We start from the raw sequence: 20,048 nt of genomic DNA on the forward strand, positions 1-20,048 counted from the left end.
CAAAATTCTAAAATCTTTTTAGGCCCAAATCCTGAGAGTCAGAAAGAAAACATTGATTTTTCTGTATTTTGGGAATGTAAACTCCACAGAAAAAGCACTAAGTTTGTTCAGATTGCAGTATAAAGTTGATTATACCCTATGTATAAGAATATATTCAGAATTTTTTCAATTTCTTATTCTCACTATAACAGGAAAAATAACCACCTCATTCCAAATTGTTGGAAGACTTTGAGGAGGAAGTAACTTAAGAATTTAGTGTCATTGCTAATTGCCATCTTTGCCATGATTTAAAAATGTTATTAACCTTTAAAGTCTCAGATACTTACTTTTCCATATCAACTGTTAAAAAGTGTGATTTGGAAAAATACAAATAAGCAGAAAAAGGAGAAGTCTTTAAAATACCCAAAATGAAAAGAAAACAAAAGACATGATTTTAAGAAGTTCTTTATGGCGGGGAGCATTCCTTTAGCACTATATAAATAAAGAATAATCTAGTTTTGGAAAGCTGCAATCTTTAATATTACAAAGGATTCTTAAGAGAAATAATGTAAATTATGCTCCTACTCAGTGGACTTAAACCAAATATTTAGAAATTTTGTTCGAACGTAAAAAAGACCTTTTTGGTCATCAGGAACATTAAACATTAGAATTGAATACAGAAGAAATCAAATTTTCTACCCCTAGAAACTGTTCATTTTCTAGAAGAGAATTTATGGTTTCCTATCTTGAATGATTTTTTTCCCCAAAATTAATGACTTGTAGTTATATAATTTTCTTTTTTGCCTTGCTTCTCTTGATGTTTTATGATCTTGCTAAGATGATGTTCCAGGAAATGTTCGTTAAGCTTGAATCATAATTTGAAACCACCCAGTGAAAATCTGTAGACCTGAAATTTCTAGTTTCTTTTGCCTATAAAAGTGTACTTCATTGTGTCATAAGGTAATCATTTGATCATTTCTTCATTAATGAATGCCTTATAGATAGTAGGTACTTAATAAATGTTTAGCTGGGTGTATGAATAAATCCATGAGTTATTGAGCACGTACTGTGTACAAGGCATTTTGTTAGATCTGGGGATACAAAAAAAAAAAACCACAACAAAAATTTATGTGTTCGATAATCATAAGCTACAGGTTTTAAAAACTACTGGAATTGAGCAGAGAAGATAATAAATTAGCTAGACTAGGGAGTAGTCATAATATAAAAGCTCTGGAAGTCTTCAGCATGAAGGGGAGATACTTAACCCATACCATATTTTCGTGGGCTCTTCATAATCTAACCTTGCACTGTTTCTAACCTAATTTAAGCTTGTTTGGTGGAGGGGAGGTAATACTATATGTGCTGCACATAGCCATCTTGGAAAGTTGATATGTAGCAAGTAATGATATTACTGGTTTCAGTTTTATTTCAAAGATGGTAATATTTTTGTGATTCCCATTTACATGAAATTAAGTATTTCTTAGAGTTTCTTAGGTTCTTGAAATACTCGACCCTTAAAACCATAAAATTTTTAAGGGAGAAATCAAGAACAATTAAGTTTGTTATCTGTGGTGTAAATGTGACACCAATGATACAGCATTTGGGAAGAATAAAGTAATTAGCTGCTAGAACATGTTAAGTGTGTTCTGTATTTGAAAAGTTGCATGGGTTCTTGGTCTGTTGGTCTTAAGAGGCCTCTTTTAATGGGAGAAAAATTAAATGTGTGAAATCTGATAATTATAATGCTAGATATTGATCAGAATATGGCATAGTATATTGATCAGAAAAAAGGTGAAAATTTAAGCTGAAAAGGAGTTTTTTTGCTTTTCAATATTAAAATATTTAGAATAAATGTGTAGACTATTAAGAAATATAAATGTTCTAAAAGCCTCTTTGTATTTGAGAAAAGAACTTTAAATGGTTATTGAAAAAATAAGCTTGAAATAGTCCTATAGCTTCTTCATACAACCAAAACTTTTAATTTTGTTTAGGGTTTTTGAGTAGCATACCTAGGAAAAAAGTATATTATATACTAAACTATTAAATATTATATACTGTGGAACTATTATATACTAAATATGGCACATAATCTGGGAAACTCAATGATGATTTCTAAAAGGTGAAATATGCTTGTGAAAGAAAGGAACAACTGTGTACGAAGGAACAGTAGGTTGATTTTAAATATGTGTGAATGATTGCTTTTCCATATAAAAAGTTTATGAGATTATGTGGTACTTGAGAATGTAACTGGGACTACCATTATTAGTGTCAAAGCTCGTTCATGTACTATGCTTTATGTGGTAGAGTGTTCTGTTCCTATCCATTTTAAAGTTTGTGAAATTTTGTGGTACCAGGAAATATCTTTGGAACACCCTTTTATTACCATAATGCTAAATATGTCCATATACTGTGCCTTCTTTTTTACATTTTAGGTCTCATGAGTTACGATCCAAGATTCTTTCATTGCAGTTACTTCTATCCATTCTGCAGAATGCAGGACCTGTTTTCAGGACAAATGAGATGTTTATTAATGCAATTAAGCAGTATCTGTGTGTTGCACTTTCAAAAAATGGAGTCTCATCTGTACCAGAGGTTTTTGAGCTTTCTCTTTCCATATTTCTCACTTTGTTGTCAAACTTCAAGACACATCTGAAGATGCAAATTGAGGTATGTTCTGCATTGTTGGGTATTTCATTAGTTTTATGTTTTAAATCAGATTATTCATTCCCTAGAAAAATTTTCAGAATGTGAAATAATATTTATGAATTTTCATGTACAACTGACTCTTGAACCAATATACTGCTTTGAACTGAGGAGGCGCACTTACATGTGGATTTTTTTCAATAAGTGTTGGTACGGTACTGTAAGTGTGTTTTTTCCTTCTGATTTTCTTTTTCTTTCTTTAATTTACTTGATTGTAATACAGAATATAATACAGCATATAATAGAATACAGAATACAATATAATACAGCATATAATACATATGATGTACAAAATATGTGTTAGTTGAATGTTTATGTTGTCAGTAGGCTTGTAGTCAACAGTAGTAGTTAAGTTTTTGGAGAACCAAAGTTACATGTGGATTTTTAACTGTACAAGGATCAGTGCACTAAACCCTCACATTGTTCAGGGGTCAACTGTGCTGCTTTTTCATTTACTCATTCAACTAGCATGTGCTTATGAAATACTAAGCGATGGGTGAACAGTAAGAATACAAAATCAGATTAGACACAGCCCTGCCTTCAAGGAATTTATACTGGTTGAATGAATGATTCTAGATGTCTTGTGTTAGTTCAGCCCTCACAATAATTTTGCCATTGTTTATATTGTATATAGTAGTGAATTTGGTTATCTTAAAAGAAAGCTTTAAATATATACTTTATCTACATGGTTTTAAGCCGTTTAAGTTTCGGGTACTTTAAAGAGGCTATTAAGAAGGATTACATTTTTAGTGTTTTATTTTAGGAGTTTGGAATTTTAATTTTGCTTTGTATTATTTTTCAAATGTGCAAATGATAAATTATCATTTCCCAGAGATTTGAGGTGGGTGAAACAATCTTACTATACTTAATTACTAATGTTCTACAATATCTATTAAAATTCACATGGAATATTATGGGAATAAGAATAAGGCCTTAGTATTTTAAGTTAAAGATTCATAAATGAGGCCAAATTTTGAACAGGAAACAATTTCTGGTACATATATATTGTCAAATTTTAATTTGTCTTACGGTTGTCAAAATAATGGGAGACATTTAATTAGGAACAGTTGCTATTTTTTGATAATTCTTCTCATTATCTTCAGGCATTACAATTAAAAGATTTTTAAAAAACTTTTGGACCTTTTGCTTCCTTACTAACCCAAAAATCTTTCATGTGATGATGAAGCATTTAAATTGCCATTAGATAATTTTAGAAGACTACATTCATTTAGTTAGAGACTTCTGAACACGGAGACTCAACTTCTTTAAGTACGTTTTAGTAGACTGTGAAATATAAATTGAAGAACCAGATATCACAGAAGTCATATAAATTGGGATTATTATTTTGTAGATTAAATTTGATGTATAAAACTTTTGGAAGCACAAATTTAAAGGAAATACTGGTAAGAAATTTAAAGGAAATATTGGTAAGAAATTTTGTCCTCACATGGTAGATTCTCATTACAAAATTATTGTAATATCGCTCTGTGTGTTTAAAGAAATAAGTTTTATTTCACTCTCCTTTGTCCCTTATGGAAAGCATGAGGATCAGACAAGGCAAGTGTAGATTGCTTTTGAAAAATGCTACACATATTCAAATGCAAGATAAGCTGTGTTCTAGTTGTAGAAAGCAAAGCCGACATAAGAAAATCTAAATTTGCAAAGCAGTGTTGAGATTGTTATTACATGTGTATTCATTTTATAAGAGTGTTCAGTTCAGAGTTTCGATAATGTTATTTTTCCATAGACATTAATTTACATGTCTGTATCAGAAAATTGTTAATTGCACAACTTTTCAAGAAAATACTTGCAGACAAAGTGTCTTTGATACTCTTATTCTACACGTATTACATTTTAGGTGCTCTATAAATCTTTAAAAGTTTGGGGTTTTTTTAGAGCCCCTGTTGATGGGCATGATGTCTTAAATTACAATTGTAGGCTGTTGCTTACTAGTACAATTTCATAACTCAAAGTAGCTAAAGTTTTTATTTTCCTCTTTCTCCAAATCTAGGAGTTTTATTTAGTCCACAATTTGGAGAGTTCTAAACTTTCTTTTTTATTTGTTTAGTATAACTGATTTAACAGTATTATATTAGTGTCAGGTGTACAATGTAAGGATTCAACATTTGTGTACATTACAGGATGATCAGTGCAATAAATCTAGTTACCATCTGCTATCTCACAAAGTTAATACAAGATTATTAACTTTATTCCCCACACTGTGTATTACATCCCATGACTTGTTTCATAACTGGGAGTTTATACCTCTTAATCCCCTGCACCCATTTAGAACCTCCACGTCCTCACCCCTTTGTCTGCCACCAGCCTGTTCTCTGTGAGTCGGAGCTTTGTTTCTTTTTTGTTTTTAAGACTCCAAGTGTAAGTGAAATCATGGCAGTATTTGTCTTTTTCTGCCTTTACACTTAGCATAATACTTGCAAGTTTCATCCATGTTGTTGCAGATGACAAGATTTGAATTCTTTTCTGTGGCTGAGTAGTGTTCTGTTGTACATATATATAATATCTTCTTGATCCATTCATAGACACTGAGGCTGTTTCCATATATTCTCTATTGTAAATAATGCTGCAGTAAACATAGGCATCTCTTCAAATTAGTGTTTTCATTTCATTGTATAGATACCCATTAGTGGGATTGCTTATGATTATGATTATGATTATATAGTAACTCTATTTTTAAATTTTTTGAGGAACCTCCATACTGTTTTTCATAGTGGCTGTATCAGTTTATATCCCCACCAGTGGTGCACAAGATTTCCCTTTTCTCTACATCCTCATCAGCACTTGTTATTTCTTATCTTCTTGGTAATAGCCATCCTGACAAGTGTAAGGTGATATCTCATTGTGGCTTTGATTTGCATTTCCTTGATGAATAGTGATTTTGAGCACCTTTTCATGTACCTATTGGCCATCTGTATTTGTCTCCTTTGGAAAAATGTCTGTTCATATCCTCTGCCTATTTTTTAATCGATTTTTTGTTTTGTTTTGTTTTGCTCTTGAGTTGTGTAAGTTCTTTATATATTTTAGATATTAATCTTTATTAAATATATGATTTGCAGACGTCTTGTATTTAGTAGATTGCCTTTTCATTTCATTAATGGTTTCCTTTGCTGTGCAGAAGCTGTTTAGTTTGATGTAGTCTCATTTGTTTACTAATGATTTTGTTTCCCTTGCCTTTGGAATCAGATCCAAATAGACATCACTAACACAGATATCAACAAGTTTACCACCTATATTTTTTTCTAGGAGTTTTAGGGTTAAAGGTCTTACAGACAAGTCTTTAATCCATTTTGAATTAATTTTTGTATATGGTATAAGATAGTGGTTCAGTTTCATTTTACGTACAGCTGTCCGTTTGCCCGATACCAGTGATTGAAGAGACTGATTACTGATTGAATCTCCTTACCAGTCATTGGTCTATTCAGATTTTCTCTTTCTTCCTGATTCATTCTTGGAAGATTGTATGTTTCTAGGAATTCATCCATTTCTTCTAGGTTGTTCCATTTGTTGGTATATAATTGTTCATAGTAGTCTTTTGTCATCCTTTTTATATCTGTGCAATCAGCTGTAATCTCCTATTTCATTTCTGATTTTGTTTGAGCCCTGTCTCTTTTTTCTTGGTGAGGCAGCCTGAGGGTTTGTCAATGTGTGTGTCTTTCCAGAGAATCTGCTCTTTGTTTTTTGATCTTTTCTATTGTCTTTTTAGTCTCTCTTTCATTTATTTCCACTCTGATCTTTATTATTTCCTTCCTAAGTTTAGGTTCCATGTATTCTTTTTTCAATTCCTTTAGGTGGAAAGTAAGTTGTTCATTTGAGATTTCTCTTGTTTCTTGAAGTAGACTTGTATTGCAATGATTCCCCTCTTAGGACCACTTTTGCTGCATCCTACAGATTTTGGTATGTTGTATTTGTTTTCATTCATCTCAAGGTAGTTTTTTATTTCTCCTGTGACTCAGTTGTTCAGTAATGTGTTGCTTAATCTCCACTTATTTGTAGTTTTTCAGTTTTTCTTCTTGTAAATTCTAATTTTAAACCATTGTGTTTGAAAACGGTATTTGATATGATTTCAGTCTTCTTGAATTTATTGAGACTTGTTTTGTGGTCTAAAATGTGATTGATCTGTCCTGGAGAGTGTTCCATGTGCATTTAAGAAGGATGTACATTCTGTTTTGGGGTTCTGCATACTGTTAACACTTGAATGATACAGGGTTCGAGACACTGACCTCCTGCATAGTTGTAAATTCATGTTAACTATTTGACTCTTCCAGAACTTAACTACTAATAGCCTACTATTGACTGGAAGCCTTTACGGATAACAGTCGATCAACATATATTTTGTATATTGTATGTATGATATACTGTGTTACAATAAAGTAAGCTAGAGAAAAAACATTAAGAAAATCATAAGAGAAAATATCTTTACAGTGCTGTACTATATTTATCAAAAGAAATCCGCATAAGATGGGGCTAGAGAGTATTATACTAAGCAAAGTAAGTCAGAGAAAGACAAGTACCATATAATTTTGCTCATATGTGGAATTTAAGAAACAAAATAGATGAAAATATGGGAAAGAAAAGAGAGAAAGAGAGGCAAACCAGAACAAACTATAGAGACCAAACTGAGGGTTACTGGAGGGGGTTGGGTTAAATGTGTGATGGGTGAAGGAGATCACTAGTAGCAATGAGCACTGGGTGTTGTAGGTAAAAGATGGATCACTAAATTCTTCACCTGAAACTAATTTTACGCTGTATGTTAGCTAACTGGAATTAAAAAAAAAAAACTTGAAGAAAAAAAATCCAAATATAAGTTGGACTGCATAGTTCAAACCCATGTTTTTCAAGGGTTACCTGTACATCTATTAAATCCATCTGGTTTAATGGGTTATTTAAGACTAATTTTTCCTTACTGATACTCTGTCTGGATGATTTATCCTTTCATATAAGTGGAGGATTGAACTTTTCTTACTGTACTGCTGTCAGTTTCTCTCTTTAGGTCTGTTAGTATTTGCCTTATATATTTCAGTGCTTCTATGTATGGCGCATATATCAGTATTCTATCTTCTTGCTGGACTGACCCCTTTATCATTATTTACTGCCCCTCTTTATCTTTTATTACTGTCTTTGTTTTAGTCTTTTTTGTCCGATATGAATATAGCTTTCTTTTCACTTCCCTTTGCATGGAATAGCTTTTCCATTCTTTCACTTTGAAGTCTGTATGTGTTCTTACGTCTGAAGAATGAGTCTCATGTAGGAAGTAATATAGATGTGTCTTGTTTTTTCATTCATTCAGCCATTATATATATCTTTTGATTAGGGCATTTAGTCCATTTACATTTGAAGTAATTATTGATAGGTAAATACTTAACTGCCAGTTTGTTAATTTTTTCCCTGACTGTTCTATTCCTTTCTCTTTTTCTCTTGCATTGTGGTTTGATGACTTTTTTTTTTTTAGCATTATGGTTAGATTCCTTTCTCATTTTGTTTTGTATATTTACTACAAATTTTTGGTTTGTGGATATGGTGAGGTTCAGATTTATCTCCCTGTGTAGGTATCAGTTTATTTTAAGTTGTGTAGATATCAGTTTATTTTAAGTTGATCACAACTTAAATTTGAACACACTCCTAAAATGCATTTTTACTCCCTCCCCATTTTATGTTTTTGATGTAGTGCTTTTTACATCTTTTTATTTTATGTAGCCCTTAACTAAATTATTGTAGTTTTACTTAATTTTACTACTTTTGTTTTTTTAACTTTATTTGTAGCTTTAGAAGTGATTCATTTACTACCTGTACTATAATGTGCCTTTTATAGTGAGATTTTTACTATTGTATGTTTTCTTGTTTATTAGTATCATTTCTGTTCAGCTGAAAGAAGTCTTGTTAATATTACTTATAAAGACAGTTTAATTATAATGAACTCCTTTGGTTTTGCTTGTCTGGAAAACTCTGTCCTTCCTTGAAATCCAGATGATAACCTTGCTTGTTAGAGTATGGGTTGGAAGTTTTTTTTTTCCTTTCACCACTTTGAATATCTCATGTCACTCCCTTCTGGCCACACAGTTTCTGCTCAGATTATCTCTTGATACGGGTTTTTCCTTGTACACAGCTAGTTGTTTTTCTCTTGCTGCTTTAAGATTTTTCTTTATCTTTAACTTTTGACATTTTAATTATAATGTGTCTTGGTGTGGACCTCTCTGAATTCATCTCATTTGTAACTCTTTAGGCTTCCTGGACCTAGATGTCTGTTTCTTTCCCTCAGGGAAATTTCTAGCCATTAAATCTTCATATAAGTCTTCTGCCCCTTTCTCTCACTCTTCTCCTTTTGGGACTACTGCCCTGATTGGTAGATCACTGGTCCTTACCTGTTTGGTTCAGTCTCTGTTGAATCCCACAAGTGTATTTTTCAGTTCAGTTAACTGTGTTCCTTAGCTCTTTGACTTGTTTGCTATTTCATTTTCTGTCTTAAAGTTCTCATCCATTCCTGTACCACATTCTGTGAGCATCCTTATGACCATTACTTTGAATTCTTTATCATGTAGATCACTTATATGCATATCATTAAGATCTTTTTCTGAGCTTCTGTCTTGGTTTTTTGTTTGAAATCTATTTCTGTTTCCTCATTTTGCTTGACTCTGTTTCTGTGTATTGGGTGAAACAGGTACCTCTCTGTTTTCAGGAAGTGGCCTTGTGCAGGTAATGATCCTTCTCATTCAAACTTGCCCTGGCTCTTGGCTGTCCCTGGAACCTTTGTGATTATCCAGACCCCTCATTTATTCTTGCTACGCATCTGTTGTTGTGGATGTGCCTTGTCCTGTCAGTGATCCCTGGGGAGGAATCTCATTTAGCACCTAGTTTCAGGCTATTTGGAAGCCACTCCCTCAGGCAGCTACTTTTAAATATGCAGATATATACAGTCCTATTCTCCAGATTAGGAGATCTGGAGATGTCCCTTTTGTGACAGTGACAAAAATCCTTACCCCAGGGAAGTGCAGAAGCTCCTTTGTTGGAAGCCTGGTCTAATTGTAGCAAGGCCAGGGGAGGTGCAAAACATGGCTTCTTCCTGTTTACAGTCCCTGGGAGCACCTTTTTCACCTCTAGAGGTGAAGGAGACATGAAGCCTATTCTCAGGCTAAGTAAGTAGAGCTAAGTAAATAGAGCTTTTTTACAGGAAGACCTGTTGTGTCTCAGTTTGCTGTCTGTGCAATGCCCTATGGATGGTGGCATGCCAAGAAGTCTTTCTGATTGTTACATTCCCATGTTGCTCTGAATGCCAGCTCTCTTGGCCACCAGGGCCAGGCAATCAAGTGATATCTCCTCTGTGGATTGCACACACTCACTGGCTGTAGTAAGGCAGCTGGAGAATGTCAGGGAAGGGGCACCCTTGCTGCCTTCAGACTTCAAAAAGGCAGTGCCCGTGGATTTCAGCAGTGCTGTGGCAAACATCTTTGTGTTTGCTGAGTTTAGATTGGGTGCAAGAGAATGCCACATGTGCTTGTGCTCACCAGCCTCAGACAAGGGACAGGGGGGCACTGCAGCCACCCATGCTCTCTGGCCTCAGCAAGTGTCCTGTCCACTGCCCCTTGCTTTCACAGCAAGGAGGCAAACTTTCTTGATTCATGGTACCTTTACAGTTTCTAATCTTTTCACAGTGTACTTGTGCTAAAAGAAGTACCCAACAGTTTTAACAAATAATTTGTCTTAACAATGTAGTCTCCATTTGAAGAAAAATAATACAGATAAATTTTTTTAAATGATGTTTTTATTTCATTATTAAGTAGTCATAGTTACTTGACTACTGAAATGTACGTGCCTGTTGGACACTGCCCACCTCCTCAGACCTTGGAATCCACTTGGATACTGCTGCCGTTATTTCTTAGTCCTCATTGACTTTAATGCAGTCCCTGCCCCTTATCATAGCAATCACTAAAACTCAGGTTTGTGAAACTAATGTCACTGAAAGGAATGTAATATGATCTAATGTTGAAACTGAGCAGTCTTGTGAGGTATTCAACAGATGTATATTTCTTCTGAATTTTCCCTCAGATATTGTCATGCATCTCTGAGTTGGCTGCAGCGGTTGCCTAGGGGCAGTGTTTAGGAAATGTGATCGTAAATATTTATTGAACAGCTGCCGTATGCTATGCACTGTGGATACAGTGCTTAGCCAGAAAGACCTGGTCCCTACCTTCTTAAAAAGTTATGCTCTTGTGGAAAATGCTGCTGACATTAAGAAAGTAATAGAAATTTGTTGGATTTTGTGAACGAAAAGCACATTTCAAGGGTACCTCACCCAGTTAGGAGGGAGAAAGACATTAGTCACCTCATGTTATCAGTATGCATTTCTGGAACATATAAGCTCCCTAAATTTTAACATGTGGCTTTTGGTTTTCTTTTTGAGTCATCCCTTCTTAAATCAGTCACTTTTCCAAAATAAATTTGAATGTAGAAACTCTTTCTTAGCTTTTTTTTTTTTTAAAGATTTTATTTATTTATTTGACAGACAGATCACAAGCAGGCAGAGAGGCAGGCAGACAGAGAGGAAGGGAAGCAGGAAGCAGGCTCCCTGCTGCGGGGCTCGATCCCAGGACCCCAGGACCATGACCTGAGCTGAAGGCAGAGGCTTTAACCCACTGAGCCACCCAGGCGCCCCCTTTCTTAGCTTTTAAGTTGTAATTTACTTAATTGGGTTAACTCCTTTTTATTTGACATCATTTGGTGTAAAGAATAGTAAGAAATAGCTTGTTGTTTTCAGATAGTAAAGATTTCCACTATGTGAGTAATTATAAAAATATCATAGTATAAGAGGATATTTTTATTGGGGTCACCTGGGTGGCTCATTTGTTAAGTGTCTGCCTTCAGCTCAGGTCATGATCCCAGGGTCCTGGGATCAAACCCCACATTGGGATCCCTGCTCCTCGGGGAAACCTGCTTCTCCCTCTCCCACTCCCCCTGCTTTTGTTCCCTCTCTTGCTGTGTCTCTCTCTGCCAAATAAATAAGTAAAATCTTTAAAAAAATTTTTTTTTATTGTGTGGATTAGTGCATTAGATATATTTAAATTTAGGAAAATTAGGCACCTGTTATAACATCAGAAAAACATAACTGATAAATAAATTTATAATCTTTGGGGGTTTAAAAAGTGAAGTATGAATTACATTGGTTTTGTAAATATGTTCATGAAATTCTTACCAGAGGATTTTGCAGATTTCCTGTGTAGTGGCTGTGTGATAGCAAACAAAACAATGTGAAGTTCAGTACTCCCTACTATGAGGGCTCAGTTTAAGTCACACACCCAAGTTAGCTTAGTACTGATGTTTCAGAGATAGAACTCAAAAGGAGTTGAACCCAGAGGAGCCTGGGTCCTAATCTCTGCTGTACAGCTTTGGGGTATTTAAAGTGATCACATATATGCATTACAAATAATATTTTAAACAGAGGTTTTTCCCTAATCACAGGTGTTCTTTAAAGAAATTTTCCTGTACATTTTGGAAACTTCTACCAGCTCATTTGACCACAAATGGATGGTTATTCAGACATTGACAAGGATCTGTGCAGGTATTTGAAATTATCTTTATTATCTTTCCTTATTAAGAGATATTTAAGGGATGCCTGGGTGGCTCCCCAGTAAAGCGGCTGCCTTAGTTTCAGGTCATAATCTCAGGGTCCTGGGATTCAGTCCTATATCTGGCTCATTGCTCAGTGGGGAGCCTGCTTCTCCCTCTCCATATGCCGTTCCCCCAGCTTGTTCTCTCTCTCTTTCTCTCTGTCTGACAAATAAAATCTTTTTTAAAAAAAAAAAAAAAAAAACTATTTAAAAGTCCAAAATATACTTACTTACTTGATGCCTTTTTAAAAAAGTAATATATTATATTGTTACAGATGCTCAGAGTGTAGTGGATATTTATGTAAATTATGACTGTGATTTAAATGCAGCGAATATATTTGAAAGACTAGTAAATGATCTATCAAAAATTGCTCAAGGACGGGGCAGTCAAGAACTTGGTATGAGTAATGTTCAGGTAAGAACTTTAAAAGCATTTTCAAATTTAAACTTGGTCAAGGAAGAGCTATGTGTTTTCTTAAAAGAACTTTTTGTTTTTATTCTTTTTATGAATTATTTTGTAGGAATTGAGCCTGAGGAAAAAAGGTTTAGAATGTTTAGTGTCCATTTTGAAGTGTATGGTTGAATGGAGTAAGGATCAGTATGTGAATCCCAACTCTCAGACAACTCTTGGTAAGGTGATATTTTGAGTTTTAATTCTTTGTCATTTCAAGTGAATGGTGTTTTGAAGAGGATAGTTCCAGTTGGCTTTAGGCCAGTTTTGTGACCTCTCTATTCATTTAGCTGATAAAGAAAGCATTCTGTATGAGTTAAATATTAGCTTTAAAATTAGGAATTTCCAACTTAGTTATCCAAACTTTTTTCTTCTAAATCTTCCTAGAAATACTTGAATAATATGTTAAAGGGAAGCATATTTATGCAGCTTTTTAAAAAGATAGTTATAGAAGAAAACTTACACAAGCCAAGATATTTAAGATTGAATTGTTCACCTATATTTGACATTTACCCTTACTAGGAGAAAAGCTCATAGCTACTGGGCTACCCTGGTATTCCATAAGTCAAGAGTCTTTTGAGGGAAAATTATTTCTCATGAGGCATGAACTGAGAGCAGAAACCCAGTGGCTACTTAGCCCTGCAACTGCAAAAAGAACTTTTAATAGTGCACATTGTACATATTCTAATTCCAGTGTGTTTTAATATCAGAGTATTTTATCTGTGATAGCACTCATTATTTTCCAGGTATTGCATAGTTATCTAAGAAACATTGAAATATCTTGCCTTGACAGTTTTTTTTTAACCTTTTACATATTTGAGAGATTAATTTACTGTATCAGTCTTTCTACTTACAGGTCAAGAAAAACCGTTAGAGCAAGAGACAAGTGAAATCAAACACCCTGAGACAATAAACAGATACGGAAGTTTGAATTCCCTGGAGTCAACATCATCATCAGGAATAGGCAGCTACAGTACGCAGATGTCTGGCACTGATAATCCAGAACAATTTGAAGTCCTAAAACAACAAAAAGAAATAATAGAACAAGGAATAGATTTGTGAGTGTCCAATTTTAGGAAGAAATGTTACTGAATATTCTTCTGCTAGTACTGTATCATCCTTGCCCTGGGTTTCTCTACATCTTTGGAATATTTCTGTTCCCTTCTCATTACCACCTTTCAATGAGTAAATTGGGCAGAGGTCTCCTGTATCCAAGACTTCTGGTGGCTTCTTATTCAGCTCTCCTCATTCATTGCAGTCTAGCCCAAGAGACGTTTATAATGCACATTAAATTAATTTTGCAGCATACCTTACATGCTGTTGGTGAATATCAGCTCAGTAGTTTTACATTGTTCAGTTGATAGCTCAGTTATAAAATTCCCCAATTGTATTTCCTAAGCAGATGAGAAGTCAAAAAATTTACAGTATGAAATTTCTAATAGCTAGCTAACATTGCTTCTTTATAGGTTTTATATTTTCTCCTGTTGGATTACAAATGTGCTACTCTTGTTATTGATCCATTGTCACCAATTTCAATTTTATATGTTGGTAAGGTAATGACCTCCTTTTCCAACCTGGCTACTCTACCAGACCCAGATCTTACAAAGTTTTCCCACTAAGCCAAGTGGCATCAGCCTGCTCCTGGACTGTCTTCTATCCAAATAGTACCATGCTGCTTTCATTCCTCTAATAACCCATATCTTTCTTTTTTTTTTTAATTTTTTTTTTATTTCTTTTCAGCGTAACAGTATTCATTGTTTTTGCACCACACCCAGTGCACCATGCAATACGTTCCCTCCCTAATACCCACCACCTGGTTTCCCCAACCTCCCACCCCCCGCCCCTTCAAAACCCTCAGGTTGTTTTTCAGAGTCCATAGTCTCTCATGGTTCATCTCCCCTTCCAATTTCCCTCAACTCCCTTCTCCTCTCCATCTCCCTTCTCCTCTCCATCTCCCCTTGTCCTCCATGCTATTTGTTATGCTCCACAAATAAGTGAAACCATATGATAATTGACTCTCTCTGCTTGACTTATTTCACTCAGCATCATCTCTTCCAGTCCCGTCCATGTTGCTACGAAAGTTGGGTATTCATCCTTTCTGATGGAGGCACAATACTCCATAGTGTATATGGACCACATCTTCCTTATCCATTCGTCCGTTGAAGGGCATCCTGATTCTTTCCAGTTTGGCGATGGTGGCCATTGCTGCTATAAACATTGGGGTACAGATGGCCCTTCTTTTCACTACATCTGTATCTTTGGGGTAAATACCCAGTAGTATAATTGCAGGGTCATAGGGAAGCTCTATTTTTAATTTCTTGAGGAATCTCCACACTGTTCTCCAAAGAGGCTGCACCAACTTGCATTCCCACCAACAGTCTAAGAGGGTTCCCCTTTCTCTACATCCTCTCCAACACATGTTGTTTCCTGTCTTGCTGATTTTGGCCATTCTAACTGGTGTAAGGTGGTATCTCAGTGTGGTTTTAATTTGAATCTCCCTGATGGCTAGTGATGATGAACATTTTTTTATGTGTCTGATAGCCAATTTGTATGTCTTCATTGGAGAAGTGTCTGTTCATATCTTCTGCCCATTTTTTTTATATGATTGTCTGTTTTACGTGTGTTGAGTTTGAGGAGTTCTTTATAGATCCTGGATATCAACCTTTTGTCTGTACTGTCATTTGCAAATATCTTCTCCCATTCCGTGGGTTACCTCTTTGTTTTGTTGACTGTTTCCTTTGCTGTGCAGAAGCTTTTGATCTTGATGAAGTCCCAAAAGTTCATCTTCGCTTTTGTTTCCTTTGCCTTTGGAGACATATCTTGAAAGAAGTTGCTGTGGCTGATATCGAAGAGGTTCCTGCCTATGTTCTCCTCTAGGATTCTGATGGATTCCTGTCTCACGTTGAGGTCTTTTATCCATTTCAAGTTTATCTTTGTGTACGGTATAAGAGAATGGTCGAGTTTCATTCTTCTGCATATAGCTGTCCAGTTTTTCCAGCACCATTTATTGAAGAGACTGTCTTTTTTCCACTGTATATTTTTTCCTGTTTTGTCGAAGATTATATGACCATAGAGTTGAGGGTCCCTATCTGGGCTCTCTACTCTGTTCCACTGGTCTATGTGTCTGTTTTTATGCCAATACCATGCTGTCTTGGTGATCACAGCTTTGTAGTAAAGGTTGAAATCAGGAAACATGATGCCGCCGGTTTTGTTTTTGTTTTTCAACATTTCCTTAGCAATTCGGGGACTCTTCTGATTCCATACAAATTTTAGGATTATTTGCTCCAGCTCTTTGAAAAATACTGGTGGAATTTTGTTCAGAATGGCATTAAAAGTATAGATTGCTCTAGGCAGTATAGACATTTTAACAATGTTTATTCTTCCGATCCAAGAGCATGGAATGGTCTTCCATCTTTTTGTGTCTTCTTCAGTTTCTTTCATGAGTGTTCTGTAGTTCCTCGAGTACAGATCCTTTACCTCTTTGGTTAGGTTGATTCCCAGGTATCTTACGGTTCTTGGTGGTATAGTAAATGGAATCGATTCTCTAATTTCCCTTTCTGTATTTTCATTGTGAGTGTATAAGAAAGCCACTGATTTCTGTACATTGACTTTGTATCCTGCCACGTTACTGAATTGCTGTATGAGTTCTAGTAGTTTGGGGGTGGAGTCTTTTGGGTTTTCCATATAAAGAATCATGTCATCTGCGAAGAGAGAGAGTTTGACTTCTTCATTGCCAATTTGGATACCTTTTATTTCTCTTTGTTGTCTGATTGCTGTTGCTAGGACTTCTAATACTATGTTGAACAAGAATGGTGAGAGTGGGCATCCTTGTCGTGTTCTGATCTCAACGGGAAGGCTGCAAGCTTTTTCCCATTGAGGATGATATTTGCTATGGGTCTTTCATAGATAGATTTGATGAAGTTGAGGAATGTTCCCTCTATCCCTATACTTTGAAGCGTTTTAATCAGGAACGGATGCTGGATTTTGTCAAATGCTTTTTCTGCATCAATTGAGAGGACCATGTGGTTCTTCTCTCTTATTGATTTGTTGTATCACATTGATTGATTTGCGAATGTTGAACCATCCTTGTAACCCAGGGATGAATCCCACCTGGTCATGGTGGATAATCTTTTTAATGTGCTGTTGGATCCTGTTTGCTAGGATCTTGTTGAGAATCTTAGCATACATATTCATCAGTGATATTGGTCTGAAATTCTCCTTAATCCATGTCTTTCAAAGAGAAGCTGAAAGAAAAAATGAAGTTGCTGACATTTCTCTGTGGATCTAGCTATTATAAGCTATTAAAAATTCCCTTGTATATTGGTTTGCTACTTCTATAAAGCATTTTTTCCTGACTCTTAAACAGTACCTTTTGGTGAATGTTCAGGTTCCATTTTTTTATTGTTAATGTTAAAAAAAAAAAAAGGACAATGTATACATGTTTATTGTATAAAATCTCACAAAATTGCCTCAGGAAATAGCCATTAATAGTTCATTCATTCCAATTTTTCAGTCAATATTTATCAAAGTCCCATCTGTTCCTGACATTATGCAGGGTCCTAGGGAAACTTGATGAATGAAAGAGCCATGGCTTCTGAGGGATTCAAGGTCTAGTATGTGTAATCAGATATTCATATTGAAATTCTTAGCAAATTGTTACTCAGCAAACATATATTTGGTGTTTGGGTCTGTATGCCAAGAACAATGAAACCGTTGGTTCTTGTATTTGAGATTATAGCCTAAATATGGGCAAAAATGGTTTTCCAAAATAATACCATGTATTGTCCATAATCACATACAGAGTGCTGCCAAGATATGATAACTCTATTTGAAGTACTTGGGGACTGCGTTGGAGTCATCATAGGACTTCATAGTGGAGGTCTTCTTAGTCTCTAGTCAGCCTTTCTGCCCCTGGACTTGATCTCTGCTTCATACTTTAGTGAGAATGCTTTCATGTTGTTATGCTCTCATTACACTCTTTCGTGACTGTAGCACCGCTCTGTCTTGTTCTTCTTGCCATTCTGACCATGCCATCTCAGTCTTCTTGTGGGCTGTTTATCTCCTGCATACAGCTTAGCATTTCCAGAGTTCTGTCCCACAGCTCTTTTCTTACTTTGTAATTTCTCCTAGATGATCATGTTCTTTTTCAGGGCTTCAGCTACTGTATGTGCTAGCATGTCACCACTCTCAAGTGTTCCTTTAAGCATAAATACCTCTACTGAAGTCTAGACGCATGTCTCTAATTGCGCGTTGGACATCTCTGTTGGGTATTGCTTAGGTTCTCACACTCAGTGTGTCCATAACATAAAAATTTATCAGTTTCAATTCTCTCCATAATCAACCTCTAATACTCTTACCAAAAACAAAAGACAAATAGAAAACTTCTGTTTCTGTATTTCTTACTTAGGCTAGTAACCCCAGCTTGCTACCAAATTTGTAAGCTAGAATCCTGGGAGTTACTTAGATTTTTTTCCCCTTGTACCTAATCTGTCAGTAAATCCTGTTGAATGTACCTCCTAAATATCTGTGCTATGTATCTCTTCTCTCCATCTCCCACGGTTGTTCTCGCAAGTCAAACCAGCACCATTTCTTGCCTTGACTCATGTAATCTTTTAATTGGCCTACCTTTCTTTGATCTTACTTATTCTGTAGTCTTTCTTACACTTAATTAGAGTGATCTCTCTTGAATGAGAGATCTGTGTTTCTGTTTCTATCCCCCCTTTGCTTTTAAAGAATAAAGTCACAGCTTCTTATAATAGGATATATAGTACCCTTCATGATATAGGTCTGCTTGCTGGACTCTAAGCTTCATCACCTGCCACTTCTTTAGCTCACTTCTTCCTTCCAACAACGCAGAGCTGTTTGTTATAATGTCGTGCTGTTTTATGCTTCCATGTGTTAGAATGACCCCCTTCCTCTCTGAGATGTTTTTTTTTTTTTTCTTTTTATGAAATACGTAGTCCTTGTTCAAAGCTCAGTTTCACAGTCACCTTCCTCAGGAAATATATCACAACCATCTCTCTTTGTTACTTCCTTTTTTGTGCTATCTTACCTTGTCAATACATTAGTTACTGCATTTTTAATTTTATAATTTTTAAAAAATCATGTTTGTTTTATTAGGGAGAGAGCTTCTAGAGAGCAGAGATTGTGCCTATCTCAGTGAAAAATGTTTGATTTTAAAATTAAAATTAAAAACATTGTAAGATGTTTGACTTACGGTATGAATTAGGACTTGACAGGAATCATTAGGACAGGACAGGTAAGGACATTTTAGACAAAATGACAAGTGCAGCAGCACAGAGAAGAAAAACATTTGAGGACTATTGAGCCACATGGCAGAGGCAGGGTCGGGGGGCAGTCACAGGAGATGAAATGAGATCATTGAGTTGGATCCGGATTCTAGAAGACCTTATTCTCCATGTAAACAAGTTTTTAATCTTGTTTTTTTTGACTTTGGCATATTAGTATTGAAGGCTTTTAGTCAGAGGAGGAGCAGCAACAGATTTCTTCACCAGTTGCCCGAAGGATGGATTAGAATGTGAGCAAAACAGAAGATGGCAAAACCATTTAAGTACCATTACCCAGGTGACAGATGATGAGGCACCAAAGTAATTAGTGGTATAATAAAAGTAGAAACTAAATGATGTGGATACAAGGAAAGGACCTTTGAACTGGATCCGTAAGCATGAAGGAGAAATCCACAGTGAATGGAGCAAGTAAAGGACTTACTGAGGAAATCGACTGCAGAAATGCTTTCTGCTTTTAGGATATGTGGGAATAGATGGATGAGAGGGGATGAGATAAACTAGAGCTGTATTGAGAAAGATTTTGTCTGTCGATCTAGTCAGTTTGGACTTGACTTTGAAAACATCAGGTATCTAGGGATTATTTTAATAAAGGAAATAATGCTGTCAGATTGTTGTTTAAAAAGTCACCAGATTTCTTTAAAAGCAGAAAACTGGGGTGCCTGGTGGCTTGGTTGGGTGACTGCCTTCAGCTCAGGTCATGATCCTGGAGTCCCGGGATCGAGTCCCATGTTGGGCTCCCTGCTCACCGGGGAGTCTGCTTCTCCCTCTGACCCTTCTCCTTCTCATGCTCCTGCTCTCTCATTCTTTCTCTCTCAAATAAATAAATAAAATTTAAAAATAAATAAATAAAAATATAAAAGCAGAAAACTTAGACTTAATCAGTGGGTGTATATGGAATGAACCAAGATTACTTGAGCATTAAGGAAAATATAAATATTAAAAGCATGAGGTATTTAGTATTTATATCCTTACTCAGAGCTTATCTGC

At 35.5% G+C, this 20,048-nt stretch overlaps 1 protein-coding gene across 2 annotated transcripts in view; it reads left to right on the plus strand.

Moving 5' to 3' along the window:
• The window catches only part of LOC111155372 (ADP ribosylation factor guanine nucleotide exchange factor 1), a 144,016-nt gene that overhangs the window by 73,675 nt on the left and 50,293 nt on the right, over positions 1-20,048 (plus strand). For both annotated transcript variants that reach the window (XM_022515519.1, XM_022515518.1), the window contains exons 10-14: positions 2,412-2,646; positions 12,154-12,253; positions 12,578-12,717; positions 12,824-12,932; positions 13,610-13,811. In XM_022515519.1, coding sequence (XP_022371227.1) covers positions 2,412-2,646; positions 12,154-12,253; positions 12,578-12,717; positions 12,824-12,932; positions 13,610-13,811 — 786 coding nt within the window. The remainder of the gene's footprint in view (positions 1-2,411; positions 2,647-12,153; positions 12,254-12,577; positions 12,718-12,823; positions 12,933-13,609; positions 13,812-20,048) is intronic.

The sequence above is a fragment of the Enhydra lutris genome, unplaced genomic scaffold, assembly GCF_002288905.1.
Source record: "Enhydra lutris kenyoni isolate GAN:26980312 unplaced genomic scaffold, ASM228890v2 scaffoldscaffold41, whole genome shotgun sequence".
NCBI classification, from domain to species: domain Eukaryota; kingdom Metazoa; phylum Chordata; class Mammalia; order Carnivora; family Mustelidae; genus Enhydra; species Enhydra lutris.